This window comes from Cricetulus griseus, chromosome 2 (genome assembly GCF_003668045.3).
Source record: "Cricetulus griseus strain 17A/GY chromosome 2, alternate assembly CriGri-PICRH-1.0, whole genome shotgun sequence".
Taxonomy (NCBI): domain Eukaryota; kingdom Metazoa; phylum Chordata; class Mammalia; order Rodentia; family Cricetidae; genus Cricetulus; species Cricetulus griseus.
In genome coordinates, this window is record NC_048595.1 from 295,363,692 (window position 1) to 295,390,017 (window position 26,326).

The following is a 26,326-nucleotide window of genomic DNA, read 5'->3' on the forward strand; positions in this document are numbered from 1 at the left end:
GAGATCACAAGAGACAGTTTCCTTGTAGACATCCATCACATCTGGTTCTTACTATCTTCCTGCCTTCTCTTCTGCATTGGGTGGGCAGAGGTTGTATTATGCAAAAGCCCCATTTAGGCCTTTTAATTCCATAGTCTCTTATTTTCTGCACTTTGACCAATTGTAGGTCTCTGTTACTCAATCTACTTCAAATAGAAGCTTCTCTGATGAAGGCCAAGAGATGCATTAATCTATATGTATAGCAATAAGTCATTAGTATTTGATTTAGTTTATGTCCATGTAGTAGAATAGTAGTAGTAAGTTCTACCTTATGGCTAATACCCTATCTAGGCATAGTAAAGACACTTGAGATTTCTTTTTGGGGGGAAGGGGGGTTGAGACAGGGTTTCTTTGTAGCTTTGGAGGGTTACTGGAACTAGCTCTTGTAGACCAGGCTGGTCTCGAACTCACAGAGATGTGCCTGCCTCTGCCTCCCAAGTGCTGGGATTAAAGGCATGCACCACCACTGTCCGGCAACACTTGAGATTTCTAATGGTGAAGGCCAACACATTTCCTTTTTCCCTCAGAGTAATAGCTCCCTATTCAGCCCCTATATTTTCTCTCTTCCTACTGTCTACATTTTGCTGTCTTTACCTTTGGAAGAAAACTATTACTATAAAACACATTAGGTGCTCCCAAGTTGCTAGATACCCTTTTACCTGTGGTTTTGTTTCTAATTGGTATTTTAGTCAAATAACCCACACCATTCTTTTTACAAGCTAGATTAAATAGAAAGTTCTGACCATTGAAATTAAACAGTGGCAAGCAGAACATTTGTTGGAAAGAAGTGTTGGACAACTACCTACTCCAAATAAATTCCAAATTCTCAAGCAGTAATTTTTTTTACAAGTTCTGCTTTAAAATGCAACACATATCATGGTCTACCATAGTCAGATCATTTTAGACCTGATACTTGGAAGTCCAGTAAACAAGTGAAATTTACTCAGAAACTCTCTTTCTTTTTTTTTTTTAAAATAAATTGCCTGAAAATAACCTTTAGTTAGGATTAATCTCAATTCAATAGTAGCATAGTGTAAAATTTTGATCCTTGAGTTAGTGGTAAAGCCAGACTTTTCAGGGTTTAAATCATGTAGTGGTGCTACAGCCAAGCAACTTTGTGTCCAAGAAATTAAATTATCCTGTTTTGTTTCTACCAAGTGAAAACTAATGTAACAGCTGGTTCTTCTGCAAAACTATCAATATGAAGATAGAATTTTGCACTTCCTTACTTTAAATATTGATTTTTTCACCTCACTCACCAAGAATATCCGCCTCATTTTTTGATGCATTTTATGTCACTATAAATATATTTACCTCAATAAATTACATAGTATTTGATGAACTTTCCCAGGTAGCATACAATGTGACTATATGAGAGGCTTGCCAGCTTCTCCCACTCTCTGCCCATTAAGTATGTGACACCACGACAGCAAACAGAACCAGTCCTCATAATGCCTTCTGTTTTGGACATCCAGAATGGCTGCACCATGTGTGTATATGCTTATTCCACCGTCGCCAAGATAGACATTTTTCAGGGACATCTGCCATTATAATAAATTAACAGATACACTATTCAAAGAAAATGAAATGCTTTAATACATAAGTTACAAAACAAAAATTATCCCCTCTTATGGATAAAAATGAAAAGCTTGAAAACTTTAGGAAGAAAATTTGAATGGAAACTTAATCGTATGCGGGTATCCACTGAACATGTGATTATGGTTACCTGGTATTCACCATGACTCCTTCCTCCTTCTAGAAGCAGAATCCATTTCTCTGACCATAAACTGAGAAAATAAAGAGTTTCTAGACATACCATGGCAAACTTGGTGCCCTCAAATCCAGGGATTGAGCATGGACCTAAAGCTGAACAATTAGTGTTTTCCAGGCTCTACCTTTCAGAAACTTCAAAGAAGACATTATTCTCCATTGCTTATTACCAAAATTTATCACCAGTGATACTAGCTACCACATTCTTCATCACATTGGTAATGCTAAGAAGCATTTGCCTAGCATCAGCACACAGGAGACAGTTTTAATGCCTTCATTGATGTCTGTGTTCCCTCTACCAAAGACAGGCAGGTATAGACCCATGCAACTCTTCTACTGTCAATTGCAGGTATATCCATGCAACTTCACTGTCACCTGACAATGGTGCCTGTTTGTTTTACCTAGATTGAGTTAGGAATCAATAATTTTTCACAAAAAAATCTCTAACTAAAAACTACCTTTAAAATTAATTTTGAAATAAACATATTACACTGATGAAGTGATTTTATTTTCTCAAAAGTGAATGCTCATGCTATGAAATAGTGTGGAACAAAGGTGTTGGAGAGAGATAGACATGAGTTAAAACCATATCTTTTCCATTTATGAGTATGACCTTGGAGTGACTAAGTTTCTGTGATTCCCTGTCTTTTTCTCCATTAAATAAAAACAATAATAGTGTGGGTATAATGTAATTTCTTGGATGTTTACATTGTGTTCATAGTGTTAAGAGGTGGATCATTCCTAACACTAAAATTTCCAGTGTGGAGATAAGAACACTGAGCTCTAAGATGCTGTGATTTCAATAAGGATCCAACCCTTTTTGTTTAAAAACTTGATGCCCCTTTAAGCCTATCAGACTGCTACAGGAGACAAGAAAGAGAGAAAAGGAGGCAGAGGACATAAATAGTCTTGTCTTTTCCAACTGAAATGCCATGCTTACACTGCCTTTTTAGAATTAAATCACATACAGTACACATCTCTTTAGAATTAAAAGATGCATACTAAAAAATACCTTTTTTGTTTGAGAGAATGTTAAATAAGATGAGAATCAGTTCTAATAATGAAAGGGATGGTTAAATCCAGACCCTCATTAAGTCAAGTCCAACAACTTGACCCAGTAGCTCTTACTAGTATTCCCATGGTTAACTGTGGTGTGGTGTTAAACGTATTTCTATGCACACCTGACACCACAATGTGCACAATGCATCTCTACTGTCACATCAACATGCAACAATGTAGGTTCAATTATATTGTGGAGGCATTCAGAGAAAAAGTTTCCTAACATGACTCTGAACAATAAGATCTCTGAAATGAAAGCTTCCTAGCCTTGTTCCCAAGCCTTCTATATTTCTTGACTGTACTTAACATACAGAAAGTTAAAAAGATTCCTGTAATCACATAAACAATAAAAATTCTCCTTGGAAGATGAAGAGATGGCCCATGCAGATGGCCCGCGTTCAGTTTCTAGAACCCACATGATGGTTCACAACCACCTGTAACTACAGTTCTGAGGGATCCAGCACCCTCTTCTGGCCTCTATAAACACCACATACAGACCCAGTATTCATATATACATTCAGACCCTCACATATACACACAAAAATAAGTAAATAAATCTTCAATATTCTTCTTAAATTGTTAAATTCAACTGAATTTTCTTCCTTCTTCATCCTCTTCATTATCTGCTTGTATTTCCATCACAAAACTATATGTGGACACAGAAACTCACAACCAGCTATTAAGAGAAATTGTTAATAGTGGCCTGATCATATATCAGCAATTACAATAAAATATAACTTTCAAATTAAAATGACATGTTGGTGAAGACAACATAGCTGTTACAAATCAATACTCTAACCCCTAGAAAAATGATTAGTCGGTTGTTAAGCAATTGTCTGATTCCTTAGCTAGCATCAGGCTGTTAAAAATCATTGGTAGTGGTAATTGACTTATGATATATTGTAATAAATAGACCTTTGATATTTATATTCCATCTAAATCCTAGGACTAGAGCCGATAGGTCCAGCTTTTCTTATAGGGACAGGCTTACAAATACAGCATGGAAATGATTTTCCTGGAAGAAAGGAATATTTTCCAAATGAGATCCCCTTCTGATGACATTCAGCTCTTCAGTGGAAAAGCTCTGGGCACAACTCTCTAAAGGAAGAAGGTGGTTGTGGGTGTAGCTCAGTCTAGAATCCCTAGATGGCATTTTCATTTGAACTTCACCTTGACTAATTGCATTTGTCACTGTTGGATCCCAGCAGAATGTCACTCCATATTATATAAACCCTGCCTTTAATTAGTTTCTATTATCCCAATAAAGCAGACAAGAGTTGTCAAAGCAGACTTTTAAAAGATATTGAAAAAACACATTACAGTAAAATATTCAAAAGAAGGAATTGTCACCGAATATAAAATTGGACTTTTCACTCAATTTCTCATGATTTTTGTTAGAACCCCCCCCCAAAAAAAAAGTGAGGAGAAGAAAGGATGTCTCTGCATTCTAATTGAAGACATCAAGAAACTACCAGATGCCTCTATGTCTTCAGATGTCTCAGAATAAGTTAAAGTGGTCCCTTCACTTCCATCCTAAATTCTTTCTTAAGAAACGGCATAGCTTCCTTTCTCTGCAAGTTATGAAGTAGTTTCATCTTGCCTTCATCCCCCCATGAAATGATAGAAATGACTCCAGGGAAGAAAAACATAGGTTTAAAGTAGATCATACAAACAGACTAGGGCTACAAACCCTTGGTAGACAGTTCATTAGACTGAATCGGATCATTGTCCAAACAAGCATAAGAGAAATTACATTTCCCTCAAATTTTCTAGTTTGAGCCAAGAAATCAAGTTATGCTTTACACAGGAATAGTCTGGACACAAGACATTGCCTGCATCCACTCTTCACTAAAGACAGAGAACCATAGTACATAGAAGTTTTCTGAAGATAAAGCAAACACACACACACACACACACACACACACACACACACATAAACCCTTGAGTCAATCTGAAGCCATCTCACTAAGGAAGCAAGTCGGCTAGGGGAGGTTTACAGCAGTGGAGACCTATAACTTCCCAAAATGTCTCACACAGAGCATGTCACCAAGTTAAAAGACTATGCATGAATGTGCCCACATTACTTGCCAGGAACCCAAAAAGCCAGAGAAGAATGTGAGATCTCCTAGAACTGGAGTTACAGGTGGTTGTGAGCTACCAAGTGAATGATAAGAACTGAATCTAGGTCCTCTGCAAAAGTAATAAGTGGTCTTTCTACTGATCTATCTCACCAGACCCTGTGTTTATCATTTTGCTCTTACCTGTTCTATCTTTCTGAACCCTAGAGCCCCAGGACAGGTATCTCCCCTCCACTGCAAGCCTGACTTGAACCCCACTGGCAGAATCAATTATCTTCTGGCCTCTATTCAATTGTGCTAACTTTTAACTGATCCTTTAAATAGAATCCATTCCATTGGAATTCTGTTAATAATTTTCATAAACATCTCCTCAAATAAACCATCAAAGCAGATACTTACCTCATTTATCTGCATGTGCCTAATTCTGTATGCATACAGAAGTCATGAGTTGCACAGAAATTAAATTTGGAAATGACTAAAAAGCCAGAGATAAAGCCATCAGATTATCAAAATACAAGATTTCCAATTATATTTGAAATTGATAAAAGCAAATGTCTTTAAAATTAAAGCTTTCTAAGTTTCACTATCATGATACTGATAGGGACTGAAAGCATTCCTGACACAGTTTTACAAACAAGGCTGAGAGTGTAGGTCAGAATTGGAACACTTGACTAGCATGCACTAGGCCCTAGGTTCTGTCTCCAGCCCCTACCTACCCCTAAAAGATTAACAGAGTTCATGTTTAAATAGCAATGTTTATGCTTTCAGTAACATATTCTTCAAAAATACCCCTTTTAAAATATAGCAGAGGTTTGTAACTCTTCCATTATTCAACACCAAATTAATATTTACATTAAATTCAAAATATATTGAACCTAGAGACCAAGACCTTCAAACAGCTGACAGCTTCAAACCTAGAGCTACTGTCAGCAGTGTGTGCTCTGGAGCCAAGCCATCTGGCCTGCCCTTTGGAGAAGCAGGAAATTATGAAAAATAGTCATGAGTTAGAAGAATTTGTGTGGGTGGCATCCTTGGAAGGATCCAGGGACAGCAATGGCTATTATAGCATTATGATCCAGCATTTCCAGTGGGGACAGACCTGAAATCTTCCAGACAGTGGAGGTGGCGAGAAAACAGGTACAATTTACAACGTGAAAAGAACTGGAAAGCTCTAAGCCAGACTTTGAAGAGTCACGAAAGGCTATTTACTATTCAGTACTGTAAATACATATCTTCTTGACATGTGATCTAACATCTATTCACTTTCACAAAATACACAGAGTGTCAGCTAAGCAGTGAGCTGTCTCTGACACATGCTTAAACAATAGGACTGCTGTTGTTTCTGTGTGGTTTTTCAATCCCCGAGTTATCTTGCCTCACTAGTAAGAGGCACACATCCTGTTCAACTGAAACCAGAAAAAAAGAGAAGGGTGGAATGACAGAATCTAAAGGCTTCTCACATAGGGAATTGTATTAAAATTTTAATCTGTGTGCTGAATAAAGCTCTGGGACCTTGCTTTTTCTGAATATATTTCAGAGAAAGAAATAGCTACTGGGCTGCTTCCCTGTTGATTATTGAACGTCATAATAGACACACATTTTCTGCATAGCAATTTTTAGTCTCAGTCCCCAGAGAAACCAAGGATAGACCCAGCTTGGAGATTTAATAACCTATCATTTTGCACACCTCCAATATGGGATTTGAGATCTCTCTACTTAAGTAAAATGAGGCCTGTGCTTTTTCTCTCATTGGGAATTTGGAATTTATTAATCCCTTTAATGTTCTATTCACATGTAGTTTGGTTTCTATTTCACTTAAAACAACTCCCCCCTCATCTCCACCACTTCATGGATGCTTATTATTTTATAAAAGAATTAGACCGTGCACATTTTGTACAATGTATTGTTTCACCATCACTGTGAATTTTGACTGCTTTTTAAAAATGAACGTTTCAATAATCATGCTGTGGATGAGATCCAGGCAACATGATGATAATTTGATATAAGCAGAGGGAAAGAAATGCACAGCCATGGGGGCCATGAAAATATAGAGGACCCGGACAACTGACCCAACAGGGGCAAGGTGGCAGAGTTAATCTGCAGAACAAAAAGCATCACTTGAATCCCTCTCCTCCAACCCTGGAACTCTTTCTTGGTTTTCATAAAACAAGGAGCAAAGAAAACATGAATCATGTAGGAGGAAATGCAGTTGAGACCATGGCAATGTAGTAGTGGGGCCCTAGCTTTCATTCTGCTGCCAGATGAGTGGACATTGCTGAGTCTTGCCTAACATGAAGTTCAGCTAGTCATGTAGCATGGCTACAAAGAGAGTTCCCCAAACTCGAACTTTCAAAATTAGGTATTTCAACTAAATTTACTTAACATTGTTGCTCTGGTTTCTGATCAGCTGGGAGTGGATTTTTTCTGATGTCCAATAAAATAAGTAAAGTAAATAAAATTTTCAAATAATTATCTCATTAGCATGTAACTCTTTAAGACCAACAAACTCATCTTTTAGTTAAAAAACTTGGACTGAATTTAATGGGGTTTTTATTTTATTTTATTTTTAATAAAGCCAGAATTTGGAGACAGCAACAAAAACAGAGGAGCTTCTGCTATATCCAAACAGTTTTATATATATATATGAATATATAGATATATATGTATACATAGATATATATGTTAGTTCAAATTAGGAACAAGCTTGTTTCACATGTCAATCACTTCTCCTCCCTCCCCTCACCCTCATCCCCTCCCCACCCCGACCTACCCCCCACCCCATCCACCCTCCACTCCCCAGGCAGGGTAGGGCCCTCAACCAGGGCTCCACAAAGTCCACCACATCATCCTGGGCTGGGCCTGGGCCCTTTGCCATGTGTTCAGGGCAAGAGTGCATGCCTTCACGTGGGATGGGCTCTCAAAGTCCCTTCTTACAGCAGGGAAAAATACTAATCCACTACCAGGGGCCCCCTGGAGTGCAGAGGCCTCCTCATTGACATCCATGTTCAGGGGTCTGGATCAGTCCTGTACTGGCCTCCCAGACAGCATCTGGGGTCGATGTGCTCCCCCTTGTTCAGGCCAGCTGTTTCTGTGGGTTTCTCCAACCTGGTACCGACCCCTTCAATCTTCATTCCTCCCTTTCTTCAACCAATTAGTTTCTAGTGAACTCATAAGCTAAAGTGTAGATTCTAAGCTTGGCGTCCTGTACAAAATTTAAGTTTATCTTTGTGTGTCCTGAGGTTTTGTGACTCAGGATGCCAACCTTGATCCTGACATAGCAGATCCCCACTCTCCAGTCCCCACTTATTTTTCTGAGTTCAACCCTGGGTAAGCCCTTAGAGCTACTGCTTCTCCCATGCTAAGGAGAATTACACAAATTTTCTTTCTTCTACCCCTCCAGATGCCTTCACCCAAAAGCTCATTCTTCCTTCACTTGTCAGCGTCTTTCACATTTGTGGATTCAGGGAAGTTGCAGATTTCTACTTCTCTAGGTAGGAAATGCTTGCTCATTTTAAAGGTCTAGAAGTCCCTGTTGAGCAGGGTAGTTAGTACCTTCATTTTTCTTTCACAGAAAGTATTTCATATATATGCATGCATTTTTATCCCATACATTACACCACAAAAGGAGGGCCATACTGAAAGCTCATGAAGGGAAAATCTTGCATCATAGCCATAGTCTGTTGGATGGAAAGTAATACATAAAGGAGTCCAGGAGAGGCTGAACTATTGTTTGATAGAGTCCAGCAGTGACTTGACTGTTGTATGGTATTGGCAACTCATATTTGTTCTCTGGGTCTCAATTTCTCTGCAGACATCAGGCTGTATGCCGACCTAAGTCACCCCATACCATAAAACAGCAGTATTTCAAGCCTTGCCTTACCCTGAGAGTCTCCATTTTGTAAAGAACATTTGACTATATTTTGAGCACAAATGCATAGGTAAGATGATTCTGCACCTTGGTGAGTACTGTAGACATCTATCTAGCACCACCCAGAGGTATAGACTAACTTATAAGATTAGAAAACTTATAACCTTATAAATTTATCAAAGTAAATTGGGGCTATAGAATCATATTGGTATATTAAATTCATATCATAAAAACTAGACATAAAACTTATCAGACACAATAGACCAATGAAAAGAAAAGTATAATGCCCTCACCAGCACTCCATAAGGACACCACAGTGACATCTACTCCACACACCTTTCTTCTGCTGTCCAACGCATGTAAGGGGAACAGAACCAACAGACAAAGAACTTCCAAGTGTCCAGAGGCCTTAGCTGGGTTCAGTCTCAACAGCCTACTTAAATTGTTCTCTGTCTGTCTGCCTGTTTCTTTACTGAGACCAGGTATTGTTCTTTACCTTAATAACTTCCATGGACCTGTACTTAACTTCCACAGCTAGACTCAACCCTGGGTCAGGTTTCTAACATGTCACCCTCAATTTACATCTGTCACTTTCACAGAACTTCAGCAAGGTTAGGTATATAACTACTGCTATTCTGGATTTTTTGGCATCTCTGTCAGGATCCCAGCTTCTGCCTGGCAATTAGAGTCATTGAAATTCCTTGAACCCTGCTATAGCTTTCCTAATCTTTTGTAACCATTCTGTAACCTACATATTTAGGTATATTTACTACTTGGTGTGTAATTTATTATCAAAGATAAGATTTGTAGCAAAGAACTTGCATTTGTCTTAGCCAACCATCAAGCAAAGCAAGACACCTGACAGATTGCTGCCTAGAAAATGAGTGTGCCTTGTAACTACACTGTTATTCTGTAAATTCTAACATTGTGGAAAGACACAAATGTGTTCATTTACATTGCCGGAATAGCATACTTATGATATTCCCCAGTTATAAATCAATGAACAGCTTTAAATTCTGAAGTTGTTTTAAGAATTGAGTAATATGTAGAAATGTACCTTAGTGACTCAAAAATGTACCTTGTGGATGACACAAATGGAAGAGTAAAACTGCTTTTTCACAAGTTTTTACTTCTCACACATCCTTTTCAGTTGTTTAAAACAAAAGTCAGATTGATTTTCCTGGCGGCATTCTTACACGGGCAATCAATTTAAAAGCACTCCTTGTGGAGCTGGGAAGATGGTTTGGTTGTTTAGAGTACTTGCTGTTCTTGCAAAGGACCCAGGTTGTATCCCAGAACCCTCATGGCAGCTCACAGCCATCTATAGCTATAATTGTAGTAGATATGATGCCCTCTTCTGGACGCTACGGGCACCAGGAACGTATGTGGCACACTTTCATACACCCAGGTCAAAAAACAGAAAGAAAGAAACAAACAAAAAACTCATGAACTAAAATGAAAATAAATCTTTAAAAGCACTCCTCTCTCCAAGCCTTCTCCCTAACTTTTTTATTTTTTATTTTTTATTATTTTTACTTATTTTTTTTTTCATTTTTTGGTTTTTCGAGACAGGGTTTCTCTGTGGCAGAGGCAGGCGGATCTCTGTGAGTTCGAGACCAGCCTAGTCTACAAGAGCTAGTTCCAGGACAGCCTTCTCCCTAATTTTGACACCTAAGGTTGCTTTAACACTGATGAGTGGAACATGTGTTACAGAGGATAAACCAATGCTGAAACAAAGTACTAATTACCGAGAACATCAACCAAAACAGATCTGTCTCTTCCTGTGTCCTGTGAAACATTGTAAATTCAGCACTATCAATTCAGTTGTCAGATAGCACACTACCTCTTGAGTATGAAGACTGTATTTGCTGATCATCAATGCAGCATTGGGATCTTGACATGCAGAGAGATCTCAAAGTCATGACCTCCTCGGTTTACTCATCTTTAGAATCTTTGGGCTACTTTGAAAAATTCATAAAATATCATCACATAGACATGCGTGCATTTATTTTGACGTTTTTAGGCCTTTAGACTTTGCTATTATTGGCATGAAAGAAAGGGCATATTTGGTGTTAGTGGTAAATAGAAACTTTTATCCCAAAACTAAAGGCATGCCTTATATTTGCTTTTGTTGGAATGCCTCATATTCATTTTCTCCATGTAAGAATTGTTTGCAAGGCTTCAAGAAAGTAATGTATCCCATCTGAGAGTGTTATGGATGCTGTAAAGATAATCTTTATATAGGTATGGAGTAAATCTTTCTAGGAGTTTTAGTCCTGTCTTTTCCTGTGTGCTATATTTTAACTTTTAAGCTATTAAAGATTTGTTCATCTTTAAAATAGTAATTTCTGATCCATAAATAACAAACAAGACATGATACTGACAGCATAGAAAAAATAATTGTACATAGAGGATGGAGAAAACAGAACAATATCATTTGATTCCTTCTCATTCCCAGGAGGTGTTTCCCCATTCTGAACTTAGGAACAAGACAGGCAACCAAAGAAAGATTTAGTAGCCTTTGCTACCTATGCACAAATTACTTTATTTAGTTTAAAGCCCATACAATGGTGTATGCTCCTAAGTATTTCAATAAACAGCAGAAAATTTCTTGGATAAGAAAAACTGCCTGTGGTGATCAGTCTTTTAAACAAAAGCAGTGTAATAAAATTTACTGGCAATATTAGGCTGAAAGAATTTCTCATGTTAAGTAAGTGTGTGGATTAGGCAGTTATCCAATGATTCAAGACATTGCTTTGTTCTTTCAAATTATTGAGCAACAAGAAAGAAAGAGAGACAGAGACAGAGATGGGAGACCTTATGGTTCTGGTTAGCCTTATCCTCTTTATACTCATATCAGCAACATTAAAGGTTTTCCAAACACAACACTATGACAGAAAATAGATCTGATTCATTGTAAGTTCTTTACCATCTATAATAATATTGTTCCTCAAACTGCAGAAAGGCTATAATGAAGTAGTCTTAGATAAATAAATGCCACCAGGAGCAGGAGTACTGTGAAAACCTCCCGAGAGGAATCTCCATAAGACACAGAGACCACTGCAGTTTGAGGCATCAGGGTTGATGCCTCACTTCCTACAGATCTTTATTTGCAGGCTGCATTTTGTTATGTTTGGTGTTGAATTTCCTTTCTTTACTGTAGTTCTTTGGTAGATCAGAAAATCAACCATTTGTTTCAGGCAGTTAAGAATTAGTTTCATTTAGTTAAGAATAACTAAATAATTCCTTTATATGTATTTGCCCTGCATCTTTCTGGGCCCACAAGAGAGTCAGTTATCTTGCTGTTTCATAGATTGGCTGCCAAGAAGTTGAAACAAGAAAGGTTTAGAATTTGTTTTAATCCAGAAAGGTTGCACTGAGGTCTCATTGGGCACTTTACACATAATGAAGCTAGTCTAGTTGCAAGAGGTTGATTGCATAAGTCAATAAGGAGTTGCCCTATTACTAAAAAATAAAAATATAAGGCCAGAACCATAGTCACCTTCTGTCCCCACAGAGACTCTAGCTTATACATTTTCATTTTTGGAGGAAAGAGTGGGAATTACTAAGTCAAAATTGACTGTTTGACAAAGAATTAAGCACTCTTCATTTTTCCTTATTGTCTGTCAATTGGTGAAGGAACTTGAAAGGTAGGTTACATGTGTACATTGTTAGATCCTTGATACTTGCCTGAACAAAATCATATGCAATTTTTTCCAATTATACTAAAAATATCTGAGGAAGTAAGCTCTATAAAATAGTCTTCCCATTGGTACAATCAGAACATATTATTGATGCTACGAAAACCTTAGGGACACAGTAGAAGCACCAGCAAACCTCTGTTGGCAAAGAGGAGTGTCTCTCTGTATCTGGTTTTGGTGCCTCATGAATTTGGGTTAGTGTCTTTTGGCTTCTGACACTTGTTACCTGTCCGAATTTTTCATAAGATGCATACTTCTAATTGAATTGTTTGGTGTTTTGGTGGCTAGCTTCTTGAGTTCTTTGTGTATTTTAGAAATCAGCCCTCTGCCAGGTGTGGGATTAGTGAAGATCTTTTCAAATTCTGTGGGCTGCTGTTTTATCTGGTTGACTGTGTCATTTGCCTTACAGAAGCTTTTCATTTCCAGGAGGTCCCATTTATTAATTATCTATCTCATTGTCTATGCTAGTAGAGATAATGTTCACAAAATGATGTCCTGTACCAATTCATTCAAACATACGTTCTCTTCTAAGAGGTTCAGTGTGGCTGGATTTATGTTGAAGTCTTTGATCCATTTGGATTTAAGTTTTGTGCATGGCTATAGATATGGATCTAACTGCAGTCTTCTACATGTCTGCATCCAGTTATGCCAGCAACATTTGTTGAAAATGCTTTCTTTTTGCCTTTGTATAGTTTTAGCTTCTTTGTCAAAAGTCAGGTGTTTGTAGGTGTGTGGGTTAATATCAGGGTTTTCAACATTATTCCGTTGGTCTACTGTCTATTTTTGTGCCAATACCAAGATGTTTTCAGGACTATAGATCTGTAATAGAGCTTGAAGTCAGGGTTGGTGATGCCTCCAGAAGTTCCTTTATTGTACAGGGTTGTTTTGGCTATTCTGGGATTTTTGTTTTTCCATATAAAGTTGAATATTTTTCTTTCAAGGTCTATGAAGAATTGTGCCTGTATTTTGATGGGGATTGCATTGAATCTGTAGATGGCTTTTGGCAAGATTGACACTTTTACTATGTTGATCCTACCTAACCAAGAGCATGGGAGATCTTTCCATTTTCTGGTATCTTCTTAAAAATGGTTTTTGGAGACTCAAAATTCTTCTTATACAGGTCTTTCACTTTTTTGGTTAGTGTTACCCCAAGATATTTTATGTTGTTTGTGGCTATTGTAAAGGGTAATGTTTCACTGATTTCTTTCTCATCCCATTTATCGTCTATATATAGTAGGGCTACTGATTTTTTTTTTTGAGTTAATTTTGTATCCTGCCATTTTGCTGAAGGAGTTTAATTAAAAAGTAGGGTTAAGAACTAAATAGAGAATTCTCAACAGAGGAATCCAAAATGGCTGAAAGACACTTGAGAAAGTGCTCAACATCAGGGAAATGCAACTCAAAACCACTCTGAGATATCAATTCACACTGGCCAGAATGGCTAAAATCAAAAACACCAATGACAGTCTCTGCTGGAGAGGATGTGGAGAAAGGGGAACACTCCTCCATTGCTAGTGGGAGTGGAAACTTGTGAGGCCACTTTGGAAATCAGTATGGTGGTTTCTCAGGAAAATGGGAATCAGTCTACCTCATGATCCAGCAATTCCACTCTTGGGCATATATCCAAAGGATGCACATTCCTACAACAAGGACATATGTTCAACTATGTTCATAGAAGCATTGTTTGTAATAGCCAGAACCTGGAAGCAACCTCAATGCCCCTCCACTGAAAAACAGATGGAGAAAATGTGCGACATTTATACAATGGAGTATTATTTAGCAAAAAAGAAAGAAAGAAAGAAAGCAATCTTGAAATTCACAGGAAAATGGATGGAACTGTAAGAAACCATCCTGAATGAGGTAACATAGTCACATAAAGACAAGCATGCTATGTACTCACTCATATATGGATATTATACATAGAGCAAAGTACTACCAGCCTACAATCCACATCACCAGAGAAACAAGGAAACAAGGAAGACCCTAAGAGAAAAATGCATGATCCCCCAAAGAAGGAGAAGGTGACAAGAATTCCTGAGCAAATTGGGAACATGGGGGGACAGGGGAGGGAGGGGGAAAAGACAAGGGGAGAATAGGAGGGTCAAGGAGAACAAGAGTTGTCAGGAAGACTGACACAGGGGAGGAATAGAGGAGAGCAACTAAAAAGATAACCTTAATAGAGGGAGCCAGTATAGCTTTAAGGAGAAATCTGGCACTAGGGAAATGTTCAGAGATCCACAAGGATAGCCCCAACTAAGAATTTAGGCAGTAGTGGAGAGGCTGCCTTTGATTCCCTTCCTCTATAATGAGATTGATAACTACCTTAATTGCCATCCTAGAGCCTTCATTCAGTAGCTGATGGAAGCAGAAGCAGGCACCCACAGCTAAGCACTGAGCCATACTCCTGGAATCGAATTGTAGAAAGGGAGAAGGGATGAGCAAAGGAGACAAGACCTTGCTGGAGATACCTACAAAATGAGTTGACCTGACCTAGTGAGAGTTCAGGGACCCCAATCGTAAATCTGTGAAACCAACATTGGACCAAACCAAGCCCTCTGAATGTGGGTGCCAGCTAGGAGGCCTGGGCAGTCTATTGGACCTCGAACAGTGGAACCAGTGTTTATTCCTAGTGCACAAATGGACTTTGGGTGCCCATTCCCTATGGAGGGGTACTATTTCAGCCCAGATACACGGAGGAGGATCTAGACTCTCCCGCAAATGATGTGACAGACTTTAATAATCCCCCATGGAAGGCCTCACTGTCCTTGGGGAGCAGGTTGGGGGTGGGTTGGGGGGTTGGTAGGGGGAATGGGAAGATGGGAGGGAGAAGAAGGGGGGTTGATATGTAAAATGATTGTTTCTAAAGAAAAAATGATGCATATTTCACAGAAATGATTTGTAAGCTTTCTTATTAGTTCATATTATCACTGTCCATTTGTAATTAGGAAAGAGAAAAATTTAAGAAATAACTAGACTATACTTTGTGATTTAAGTGACAACACCAAGGGGTAGACAAACATGGGAAATGTAAGGATCTAAGAGAACAGTAAGAAATGTTTTATTCACTCTTCATGATTTTGTGAATAGAAAATTATTAATTTTATTTTATTATCACTATGTTCTTATATGGCTCAGTTATACTTTCAAAAATATGGTTATAACAATGCTTTTCAGAAGAACAAATGAGGGGAATGTTTCAAGGATTTTTTTGGTGAACACTAACAGCAGCTTATAGTCAGACAATCACCAATCAAATATCTAGGTAGAGAGTGAGACAGTGCTTGAGATCTTACCTCTGCCCTTTCTCTTGCCCAGCTTGATACTAATTTACACAAAGGCACTTAATAAGTAAGTAGTAGGATTAGAGAATTGTGTTTGGAGTATTAAACTGAATATATTAGTGACAAAACTAATATAACACATAGATTTCACAAACATGCTAAGCAGAGGACTATATTTGTGCCTTATGTTGGACAAGAAGACAAAAGGATTTTTTAATGATGCCAAGTTTAAAGCTTTAGATCTTGGAGGATATCAGTCATGTGTTAGAAGATAAAGCGATTGGACAGAACTCTCAAGACAGCTCATGAGTCGTTTCTCTTCCTTTTATCCTGAGTATATGGTTCTCCTGGGATCTGGCATTCCTTGAAGTTCAATGGTTATAGAAACAAGATGACCCCAACCATTTCTACCAGGTATTCCTCATCAGACTTACCTGTTCAGGTATGAGCTTTTCACTCTCACTATCAGTAGTACTACCTAGACTGTGAGTGCCTAACACAAATGACTGAACCTGTAAATCCATCATAGCAATAAAAATAATTTAAAATGCTGAAGAGGAGGCAGCAAGATTATAAAAGTCTGAGGTGGTAGATGACTTCAAGGAAACAGCATCATCCAGAAACAATAGGGCTGGTATATATATGAACTCACAGAGACTATGATAGCATAGTTAAAACATACAAGCAACACATACAAGCAACACAAAATCCCAGCATGTAAAAAGGAAGCCTAAATTAAGACATTGCCCAAATCAGAATGGCCCCTGGTCATGTCTCAGGGTGACATGTCTTGATAGTTAATTGATGTAGTACTTAGTAAACATCGCCTTGTTTTGTTGAGTATGATATACATGAATGGTCTGTAAGCAGAATATTATGTACAACATTAACACACCAGAGGAATTTTTGTATACATTCTAATTTTCTTAGAAATCCCACTCAACAGTATATATCTCACTGGCCATATTGGTCATCAGTCCTGTCTTTATATGTGTTTCTTACTCTATATCCTCTCTTTTGCATGAAGGAAGAAAAGGAGTTTTTGTTTAAGAATTAAAGAGACAATTGCATGTTGTAAAGGGAAAATTGGACGTTGTATATATGTACTGAATGTTATAGAAATCATAAATATAATCATCACACAGTGAACAACTAGAAGCTTACTTGATGGTAGAAAAAGTATGGGGCTCACCATGGTATTAAGACTATCTAAACCAAATTTGACAATATCATTTTTACATACATCATAATTCTTCAGTAGAAACACCAAAACTCACTCTCCTAATTTTTCTCCATCTATAAATATTTCCATCATCCCCACATCAGTTACATTATTAAAACAGAAGCACAGCAATTTTCCTGTCTTACTCCTAATAGTCATGTCATTGTTTTATTTCTTAATACTGTTAAGTGGACAACATCTCCATTTCATAGACATAGCCTTGGAATTCCTTGTTGATTGTTGCAGGAGTCTCCTAATTTGTCTCTCTATCCCTACTTTACCTTTTTTCTAATACACCTTTTACTCTACAGTTGTAAGAATGGTAACTTCTTAACATGTAGTAAACCATTGGCTTAAAATAAAACACAAATTCTTCTCATGTAGGAGTACCAAAGAATTACTAACCCAATCTTGATCATTGCTGCAATACCATAGAGAAAACACCAAAATAATTCATATTACCAAAGAAACCAATTTTACCACTTACTAACTAAGGCCAACAAGGCTTAACTCATATGCCTGAGATTTCTTATGTATTATTAAAATTTACTTGATTAATGCCAACTATTCAAAAATCCAAGAAGAGGCAAAAATGTCAGCATCTACTCTGAATAACATTTTAGTAGCTTTAACTATGCAGCTAAGATTTTTGATATTTGTGAGGTTGGTCAGTTGGATGGCTGATTGGTTGATTGGGTTTTTCTGCAAGGAGAGTTACACATAAAGGACATCAGTTTTTTCAGAGTTCCATCTTCAGGTAATTCTGACTCATACAGCTTTTCATTAGCTTAATCAGATGGTAGATTAACTATTAAAATGTAGTTTAATGTGGTGTCACAGCTCAATATTAAATGCAATATTAAATTCTCTTGTCTTTAGAAACCTTAATAATGTTCATTTCAAGCACACACTTAACAAATATATCAATAAATTTCTATTATGTCACTACTGCAAAGTAAATTTTCTTTAAAAAAGCTTGTACTTCATCACCCAAAATTATTTAAATATAATGGGCTAAATTATCATAGGAATAGAAGTTAATTAACTGTAATTAGCATGTCTCCTAGGAGTCAATAACATCTCAGGATTTCTAATTAGCTCTGAAATTTCATGGAGAATTGTCAAGTAAAATATTGTAGCAATCTTATTGATGCAACCAATAATTACTTGATATTTGTGGATAATGTATACCAGGCAAAAAAAGTTATATAATTATTTGTACTGTATTTTCAATATAATTTTATATTGAAATTATTATATACATTACAATCTATGTAAAATGTTATGCACATTGTTCCAAATAAAATCCAAATGTATAAAGTCCCCCAGGTTCTAAAAGTAGCATGCATGACTGTCACTGATACTTTCTGAATTGTAGTCTTGTCATCTCTCAGTATCACAATGTCTTGCTTTCAAATTCCTTGCTCTCCCTTTTAGCTTCTATTTGACATCATTGGAAATATAATCAGCAAAGTCCAGTGTTCTTAACAAACACTGATATCAAGTCCTGTCTCTGCTCCAACGTAGCCATTACAGTGAATAATTTTATAGGTAGTTTGAGCCTGAAGAACCCTAAAAGATCCATTATAGCCTATTGTGTCAAATAAGCTTGCAAAAAGAGGCCATCAATTTGACTTTCAAATACAGAGTGAAATCACTCCCTGGGATCTATGAAGTGCATGTTAAGAGTCTCTCAATACACAAAGATATGAGTCATTTTATTCTAGTTTATCAATGACTCATCTTGTCCAAAAACTGCCCTAATCAGAGCCAAGAAAAGTCCCTTATTGGTTGATATATCACTAACCCTCTAGCCATTAAAAATGTCAAGAGAAAATTTAGATTTGGTCATTTCCCAAAAACTATTTAATTTGTGGCAACCCAAAGATTATCTCTACAGTGGATGATATCTACTAAGCTTTAAATTGTTTTAATTTTATGGAACAAGTAAAACAGTACATTGGCAACAGAGAGCCATATATTTTCTTGCAAATACCCTCAGTAATACAACTTAGTTTATCAAGTCAACAAAATTGATGCCTTGGCAGTCTTCAGGAGAGTAGTTTGAAACATGATAATTCTGGAAGAGGAAAGAGGAAACTTACTGGTAAACGCAACTATAAATAAAGCATGTATGCATGCTGCCCTATCTACAGAGTACTGAGGATATGTAATATACTGATGGTACCCCAGCTTTAAACATGAACCCAGCTGTCTATTATATGTATCTATATCCAGAGATATGGAATATCAAGTCCTAAGCTGACAAAAACAGGTTTCATTGATATAGTGAATAGTATAAGAATAAATATGTAACTAAATAGTCTGATCATAGTAATATTAACATTTTTATTTCATGATTAGAAGAATATCCCTACCTTAATGGAAATAACCCTGACCTTAACTGAAACAACAATAATCCCTCCCCCTGCAAAAAAATCTAGTGACCGTGAATTCTGTCTGTTTTGTAATCCTGAGATACAAAAGGTGCAGAAGAGAACAATCTTCAAAGGCCACAGAAACTTGGTTAGACTATCTCAATAACATTGTCTAAGACATTAACATATGGATCAAACCATCTAAAATCCATATTCCCATAAGATTTTCCACTTATTTCATTAATTCATATAAATAAATGTTATTGCCTGAGCCAGCTTTTCCAGCTTTAAATTTTAATAAAGATAATCAATGGGCTAACCAGACAGATTACAAAGGGATGGTAGAGAATAGATAGAACCTAGGAGGGATGAATGACAGCTAAAATACCTTTAATGGCATCATAAATTTCCTGGAGCTTTTTTAAGTTCATTCCTAATACTGTGGGAGGGTGGGTAAAGCATAAATATATAAAATGTTTAGTTCTCACAATTTAACAGTTGGAGCACAAAAGTAACCTTATAAAGATAGAGATATATAGATAGATATCATATAGATATATTTGAGTCTGCATGCTACCTAGTGGCAGAAAACTTTTTTAATTCTCTCTTTTTTATTTTTAATTACTCATATTTACATATCCATCACCCCCATTCCCTCGCCCTTCCATCCTCCCATGTTTCCCACCACCCAACCCACCCCACCCACCCCGACTCCTCCCCAGGTATAGTGAGGCCCTCCACCAAGGACCTTCAAAGTCTGTTATACTGTTTTGGGGAGGGTCTAGGCCCTCCTTGCTGTATCTGGGTTGCAATAGTATCCCTCCATAGGGAATGGGCTCCCAAAGTCCATTTGTGCTCTAGGGATTAAAGACTGGATCGGCTGTTGGAGGACCCGTAGACTGTCTTGGATTCCTAGCTGGTGCCCACATTCAGAGGGCTTGGTTTGGTCCAATGCTATTTCCCCAGGTTTATGAGTAAGGTCTCCATTCTATCAGTAGGTCAGGTCCACTGTTTCTGCAGGTCTCTCCACCCCCATCTTGGCTCCTTTGCTCAACCCTCCTCCCTCTCCACAACTGAATTCCAGTAGTATGGTTCAGTGCTTAGCTGCGGGTGTCTGTTTCTGCTTTGAACAGCAACTGGATGAAGACTCTCCTTCCTCTCCTGACCCCGGGCTTCAATTTGGTCAGGGGTTCTTGTCCCCATCCTCTTCATCGAGGGATTAGGCAATCTTCTCTTGGGGTCCTCCTTGTTTCCTAGCTCCTCTGGAAGTGTGGATTGTAGGCTAGTGATCCTTTGCTCTATGTCTAAAAATAAAAAATGAGTGAGTACATACCATGTTTATCTTTTTGTGACTAGGATACCCCACTGAGGATGGTTTCTTCTAGTTCCATCCATTTGCCTTTGAATTTCAAGATTCCATTGCCTTTTTCCCCCCTGAGTAGTACTACATTGTGTAAATATACCACATTTTCTCTATCCATTCTTCAGTTGAGGGGCATCTAGGTTGTTTCCAGGTTCTGGCTATTACAAATAATACTGCTATGAACATAGTTGAACATACGTCCTTATTGTATGAGTGTGCATTCTTTGGGTATATGCCCAAGAGAGGGATTGCTAGATCTTGAGGTAGACTGATTCCCATTTTCCTGAGAAACTGCCATATTGATTTCCAAAGTAGTTGTACAAGTTTGCACTCACACCAGCAATGGAGGAGAGTTTCTCTTTCTCCACATCCTCTCCAGCATAGATTGTCATTGGTGTTATTGATTTTAGCCATTCTGACAGGAGTAACATGGTACCTCAGAGTGGTTTTGAGTTGCATTTCCCTGATGACTAAGGATGTGGAGTACTTTCTCAAGTGTCTTTCAGCCATTTTAGATTCCTTTGTTGAGAATTCTCTATTTAGTTCTGCACTCCACTTTTTAATTGCATTGTTTAGTGTTTTGGTGGCTAGATTCTTGAGTTCATTGTATATTTTGGTGATAAGCCCTCTGTCAGATTGTGGTTGGTGAATATCTTTTCCCATTCTGTGGGCTGGCATTTTGTCTTGCTGACTGTGTCCTTTGCTTTACAGAAGCTTCTCAGTTTCAGAAGGTCCCATTTATTAATTGTTAATCTCAATGTTTGAGCTACTGGTGTTATGTTCAGAAAGCAGTCTCCTGTACCAATTTGTTCAAGGGTGCCACCTACCTTCTCTTCTAGGATGGTCAGTATGGCTGAAATAATGTTGAGGTCTTTGATCTATTTGGACTTAAGTTTAGTGCTTGTCGATAGATATGGATCAATCTGCAATCTTCTACATGTCTAAATCCAGTTATGCCAGCACCATTTGTTGAAGATGCTTTCTTTTTCCATTATATAAATTTAGCTTCTTTGTCAAAAATCAGGTGTTCATAGGTGTGTGGGTTAATATCAGAGTTTTCAATTCTATTCCACTGGTCTATCTGAGTATTTTTGTGCCAATAACAAGCTGTTTTCAGGACTATGGCTCTATAGTAGAGCTTGAAGTCAGGGATGGTGATGCCTCCAGAAGTTCCTCTATTGTACAGGGTTGTCTTGGCTATCCTGGGTTTTTTGTTTTTTCCATATGAAGTTGATAGTGGCAGAGAACTTAATTATAGACTTAGTCATTTCAATTGTGCCCTGAGTGGGTTTAAGGTTTTTCTTCCCTTCATTCAGATATTGTTAAATCTCAGAGTACGTTTCATAGTATCTTGGCATCAATGGAGAAATGGACATGATCACCATTTTAAATCTGACACCTACTGGATGAATATCACCATTTTATTTGTCTCTCAAAGTCGAAACTATAAACTAGCATACAATTGAGATGTTTGGTTAAAGTACTGAACTCTCCAAGAATTCACCATGAGGTACATTGAAATCAGTTCAGCCTTTCTTGACTTCCTCTGCACACTTCTATGTATTGAGAATAATGCCCAGGTGTTATGTTGTCAAGGCCCAAAATCTCCTCCATCAAAGTATCTTGGAGTAAATTTTTAAAAAACACATTCCTAGGATAGTGATACTGCCCAGTGGTAGAACAGTTACCTTCAATGCACAACATTCTGGGTTTAATCCTCAGCACTGTAAGAAACTAAAATTAAAAACAGCTGACCTGAACAAGGGGGAGCTCAAGGAACCCAGACTGATAGATGGGAAACCCGCATAGGACTGACCCAGACACCCTGAATGTGGGTGTCAGTTAGGAGGCCTGGAAGTCTATGGGGCCTCTGGTAGTGGAACAGTATTTATCCCTAGTATATGAATGGACTTTGGGAGCTCATTCCACATATAGGGATACTCTCTCAGCCTAGACACACAGGGGAGGGCCTAGGCCCTGCTCCAAATGATGTGACAGACTTTGAAGATCCCCCATGGAAGAGCAGAAAGGGGATGGGATAGGGCTCAGTGGGGGACAGCGGAGGAGGAGAGGTAACTGGAATTGACATGTAAAACAAGCTTGTTTCTAACTTAAATTTTAAAAATCTGAAAAAAAACTAAAAGGCATATTTCTAGTTCTTATTCAGGTTCTATTGACGACACACTTATAAATCTGTATTTTATCTAAATGAATCTTAATAGAGCCTAACATTTTAAAGCTGAAGGTGAAAAGTGTTAGTTTATCAAATGGCAAGACAGTATTCATCTCAAATGTTGATAAAGAGATAAATTTATGTCTCAACCTGATAAAACTTATTGACTCTAAAATCTTGGTAGCTCCCTGGAAGGTTGAACTGTTGGATGTGTACATTTTTCTCTCAAGATTTGTGATTGAACGACATTTTTACTGGACTAACATTTCAATTATTTTAAGTCAGAATCTATAAAAGAGAGTCAACCTAAACTAGGACTTCATTGTCTGATTTTTGGTTTTATGACTTTCAAAAGTGAAGTGTCTACACATCTGTCTTTTGGTTCTTCTGAAAATCCAGCATTAGCAGTTAGATTCTCAACCCCAAACCTGAGTTATTTTTCACCAGTGCATGATGTGCCCTGACTCTGGCCAGGGCATTCTGGTTTTGTATGTAGCCAGGTTGGGCACAGATCACTGGTGCCTTAAGCCCTTTCATGAATTCAATTACAGTGAAATCATGGAAAGTTTCAAGGTCTCCTAACTAACAGGAAATATAGCTAAAGATTTGATCATCAATACTAGCAGTGGACAGTGGTGAATTGGTGTCTGATGCTATTCCTAGAAAATTCTTCTGTGAAGCAGAGATTTCACAGCTTGTCTTGATTTCCTTGGTTTCTCTCAGTTGCCTCTTTCAGGGAGGAACAATAAGGACTACAATTGAATTATTTCTTAAAAAATATCTCACGATGCTATACAAAGCACATTTAGGCAGAGTGGATTGGAATCCTTTCATATTTGCATTGGTTAATTGAGTAATTTTGTATTTTAATTAAATATCCCAGGTACCTAGATACTTTTCATTTACTTCAAATGGATTAAAATTCTTTATAGTATGCAAATACCTCATTCCAACATGGACCAACATAAAATGCCATAAATGGGTGCATTAAATGCTATAGAAATACTTCTCATAGTTCAGGACAGTAGCAGATTTGAAGGCAGGTGAAATCCTGTTTCCTTATAGATAATGCCTTCTTCTTGTGTCAGAAGGCAAATAATCAGCTTCTCTTAGGTTCCTTCATTAAGAGAGTAATCTCATTCATGAAGGTTCTGCTCTCTTATCTAATCAATTCCCCAAATATCCCTTCTATGCCATCAACTTGGGTTTTTTTTTTCATTTCAACAGATAAATTTTGAAGAGACATGCATATTCACACCCTAATATAAAAATGAAAGAGGAAGTTCTAAGACACTCAATATTCTAAGTGCATTTGACACAGGTCATGCCTTAGTTAGGGTTTCTATTGCTCTAAAGAGACATCATGACCATGATAACTCTTACAAAGGAAAAAAATTAATTGGATGGCTTACAGTTTCAGAAATTTAGTCCACTATCATCATGGCAGGACATAGCAGCATTCAGGCATACATGGTGCTGGAGAAGGACCTGTTAATTCTACAATTTGATTCAAAGGTAACAGTAAGGGAACTATGACACTTATCACAGCTTGAGCATGTTACCTCAAAGCACCCACCCTGCAGTGGCACACTTCCTTCAACAAAGTCACACCTACTCCAACCAGACCACAACTGCCAAGAGTGTCACTCCCTTAACTGTAATCCTCTGTAAAATAATAATCAAAAAGCAGATCACATACTTCCAACATATAATGGCACCACTTATACAGCTTTCCATAGTTTCTCCTTGACCCTAAAGCCAAAACTACATGGCCAAAGCTGCCAAGTTTCTACTGCTTGCTAGGGTTGGAACATGGCACCTTGTGATGCCACCAATTCTGACAGCTTCTGAGGTTGTATAAAATATCACTCAATTTAAACCTAACCCACTGAGTCTTTAGAAAGGTTTCTCATTTCGTATTATTGAATACCAACAAGATACAAAACACGGAGGTTGTGTACTAACAGACAGATGAAGACTGAAATACTGTATACATCAATTATAACAGCCATTTTACAATTAACTTACGAAATTCAGGATCCACATCTACTGGCGTGGGATGAAAGTGCAACGGTAAGCATTCAGGATACAGAAGATCCTCCAGAAAAGTTAGCTACAGATGAGAGTTCAGTGTGCAACTAAAGCCTCCTTTCAGTTCTCTTCTGAATATTCTGGTAACTTCCATGCAGGTGTTAGCTATACTAAAACCTCTCTTGATGTAGAAGATCTCTGTGGCATTCTATCCACTAGGGAAGCCACTGAAGTAATTCACAAATGTAACAAAGTCCAGCTCATCTGTAGACTAGGAATACTATTACCTACATATTCTGTTACAGATGGATAATATATAAAGTGTTCAGTACAATATCAATAAGCAGACATTGCCCTATATGTGGCCATTATTTATATGTTTGTTGTGTATGTAAGTGCAAGTATATATGCAGGTGCACACTCATACACGTGTATGCACAGGCCAGAGGAATGTATTTAGTGCCCTCCTGCATTATTCCCTTTAGACAGGGTCCCACCTTCACTGGACAAAGCTGTATTCTGTCCTAATAAACACCAGGCACTGGGCTTGCAGGCTCATGCATAGCCACACCCAGATTTCTATGTAGATTCTAGGGATCAAAGCTTATGAAGTATTGATCTTTTTACCATTGCTCTTTCTAAAGTATCTAGCTGCTATAGTAAGAAAATATTTTTGTGTCAATCATACAGGTTAAATATATTGAACTGAACATCTACTGACAAGCATTATGGAAGAACACTGAAAAGCAGAAAAAATACAGAAACGTGAGATGCTGAATAATTGGTATAGGTGTATGTTCACCAACTATCAAAATCATAGGTTCCTTAAAAATATTCAAATAAAAAGTTAACTGTTTAATTGTGTTTTACTTGGCTTCTAAAGTGACTCCAGTGGAAATAATAATAATCAAAGAAAATGTGTGTTAATTTCCATAGTGTAATTATATTATCTTAACGTAAGCAGGATGAAGCTTCATCTATTCAGCATGAACACTGTCATAAAATCAACATAACAATGAACAATTGTTTTCTTAACATCAGCAAGCAAACCATTACTTCATCCAGCTAATAGTGCTTTAGAAATTCACTTTTGGTAGACTGACAGCCTCGAAGTGCAGTTTACAACAGACAATTCAATCCTCTTTTAAAGCAGTTGAATTTTTCCCTAATACAATGCGACTGTTTCAACCTTTTAATTTAAGCTGAACTTTTGTTTTAATGAAGCTTTATCTGGCAGGACACCAAATTTTATTTTTAGGGTGTGTTCTAGCTTCAACCAAAAGAAATAGTAGCTGTAGCAAGGAACAGCACACACATCACACACCACAGTATTTTCTCTTGATAATTTTTTTTTTTTTTTGGT

General features: G+C 37.6%; 1 protein-coding gene across 3 annotated transcripts in view; it reads left to right on the forward strand.

Moving 5' to 3' along the window:
* LOC113834099 (protein SET) overlaps window positions 1–26,326 on the forward strand; it is a 153,554-nt gene that overhangs the window by 59,888 nt on the left and 67,340 nt on the right. For 2 of the 3 annotated variants that reach the window (XM_027401203.2, XM_027401205.2), the window contains exons 6-7: window positions 8,347–8,437; window positions 8,758–8,884. In XM_027401203.2, coding sequence (XP_027257004.1) covers window positions 8,347–8,437; window positions 8,758–8,848 — 182 coding nt within the window. In that variant the 3' untranslated portion in view covers window positions 8,849–8,884. Of the gene's footprint in view, window positions 1–8,346; window positions 8,438–8,757; window positions 8,885–10,386; window positions 11,088–26,326 lie in introns of those variants that run through there. The other variant, XM_027401204.2, reaches the window with a different exon arrangement.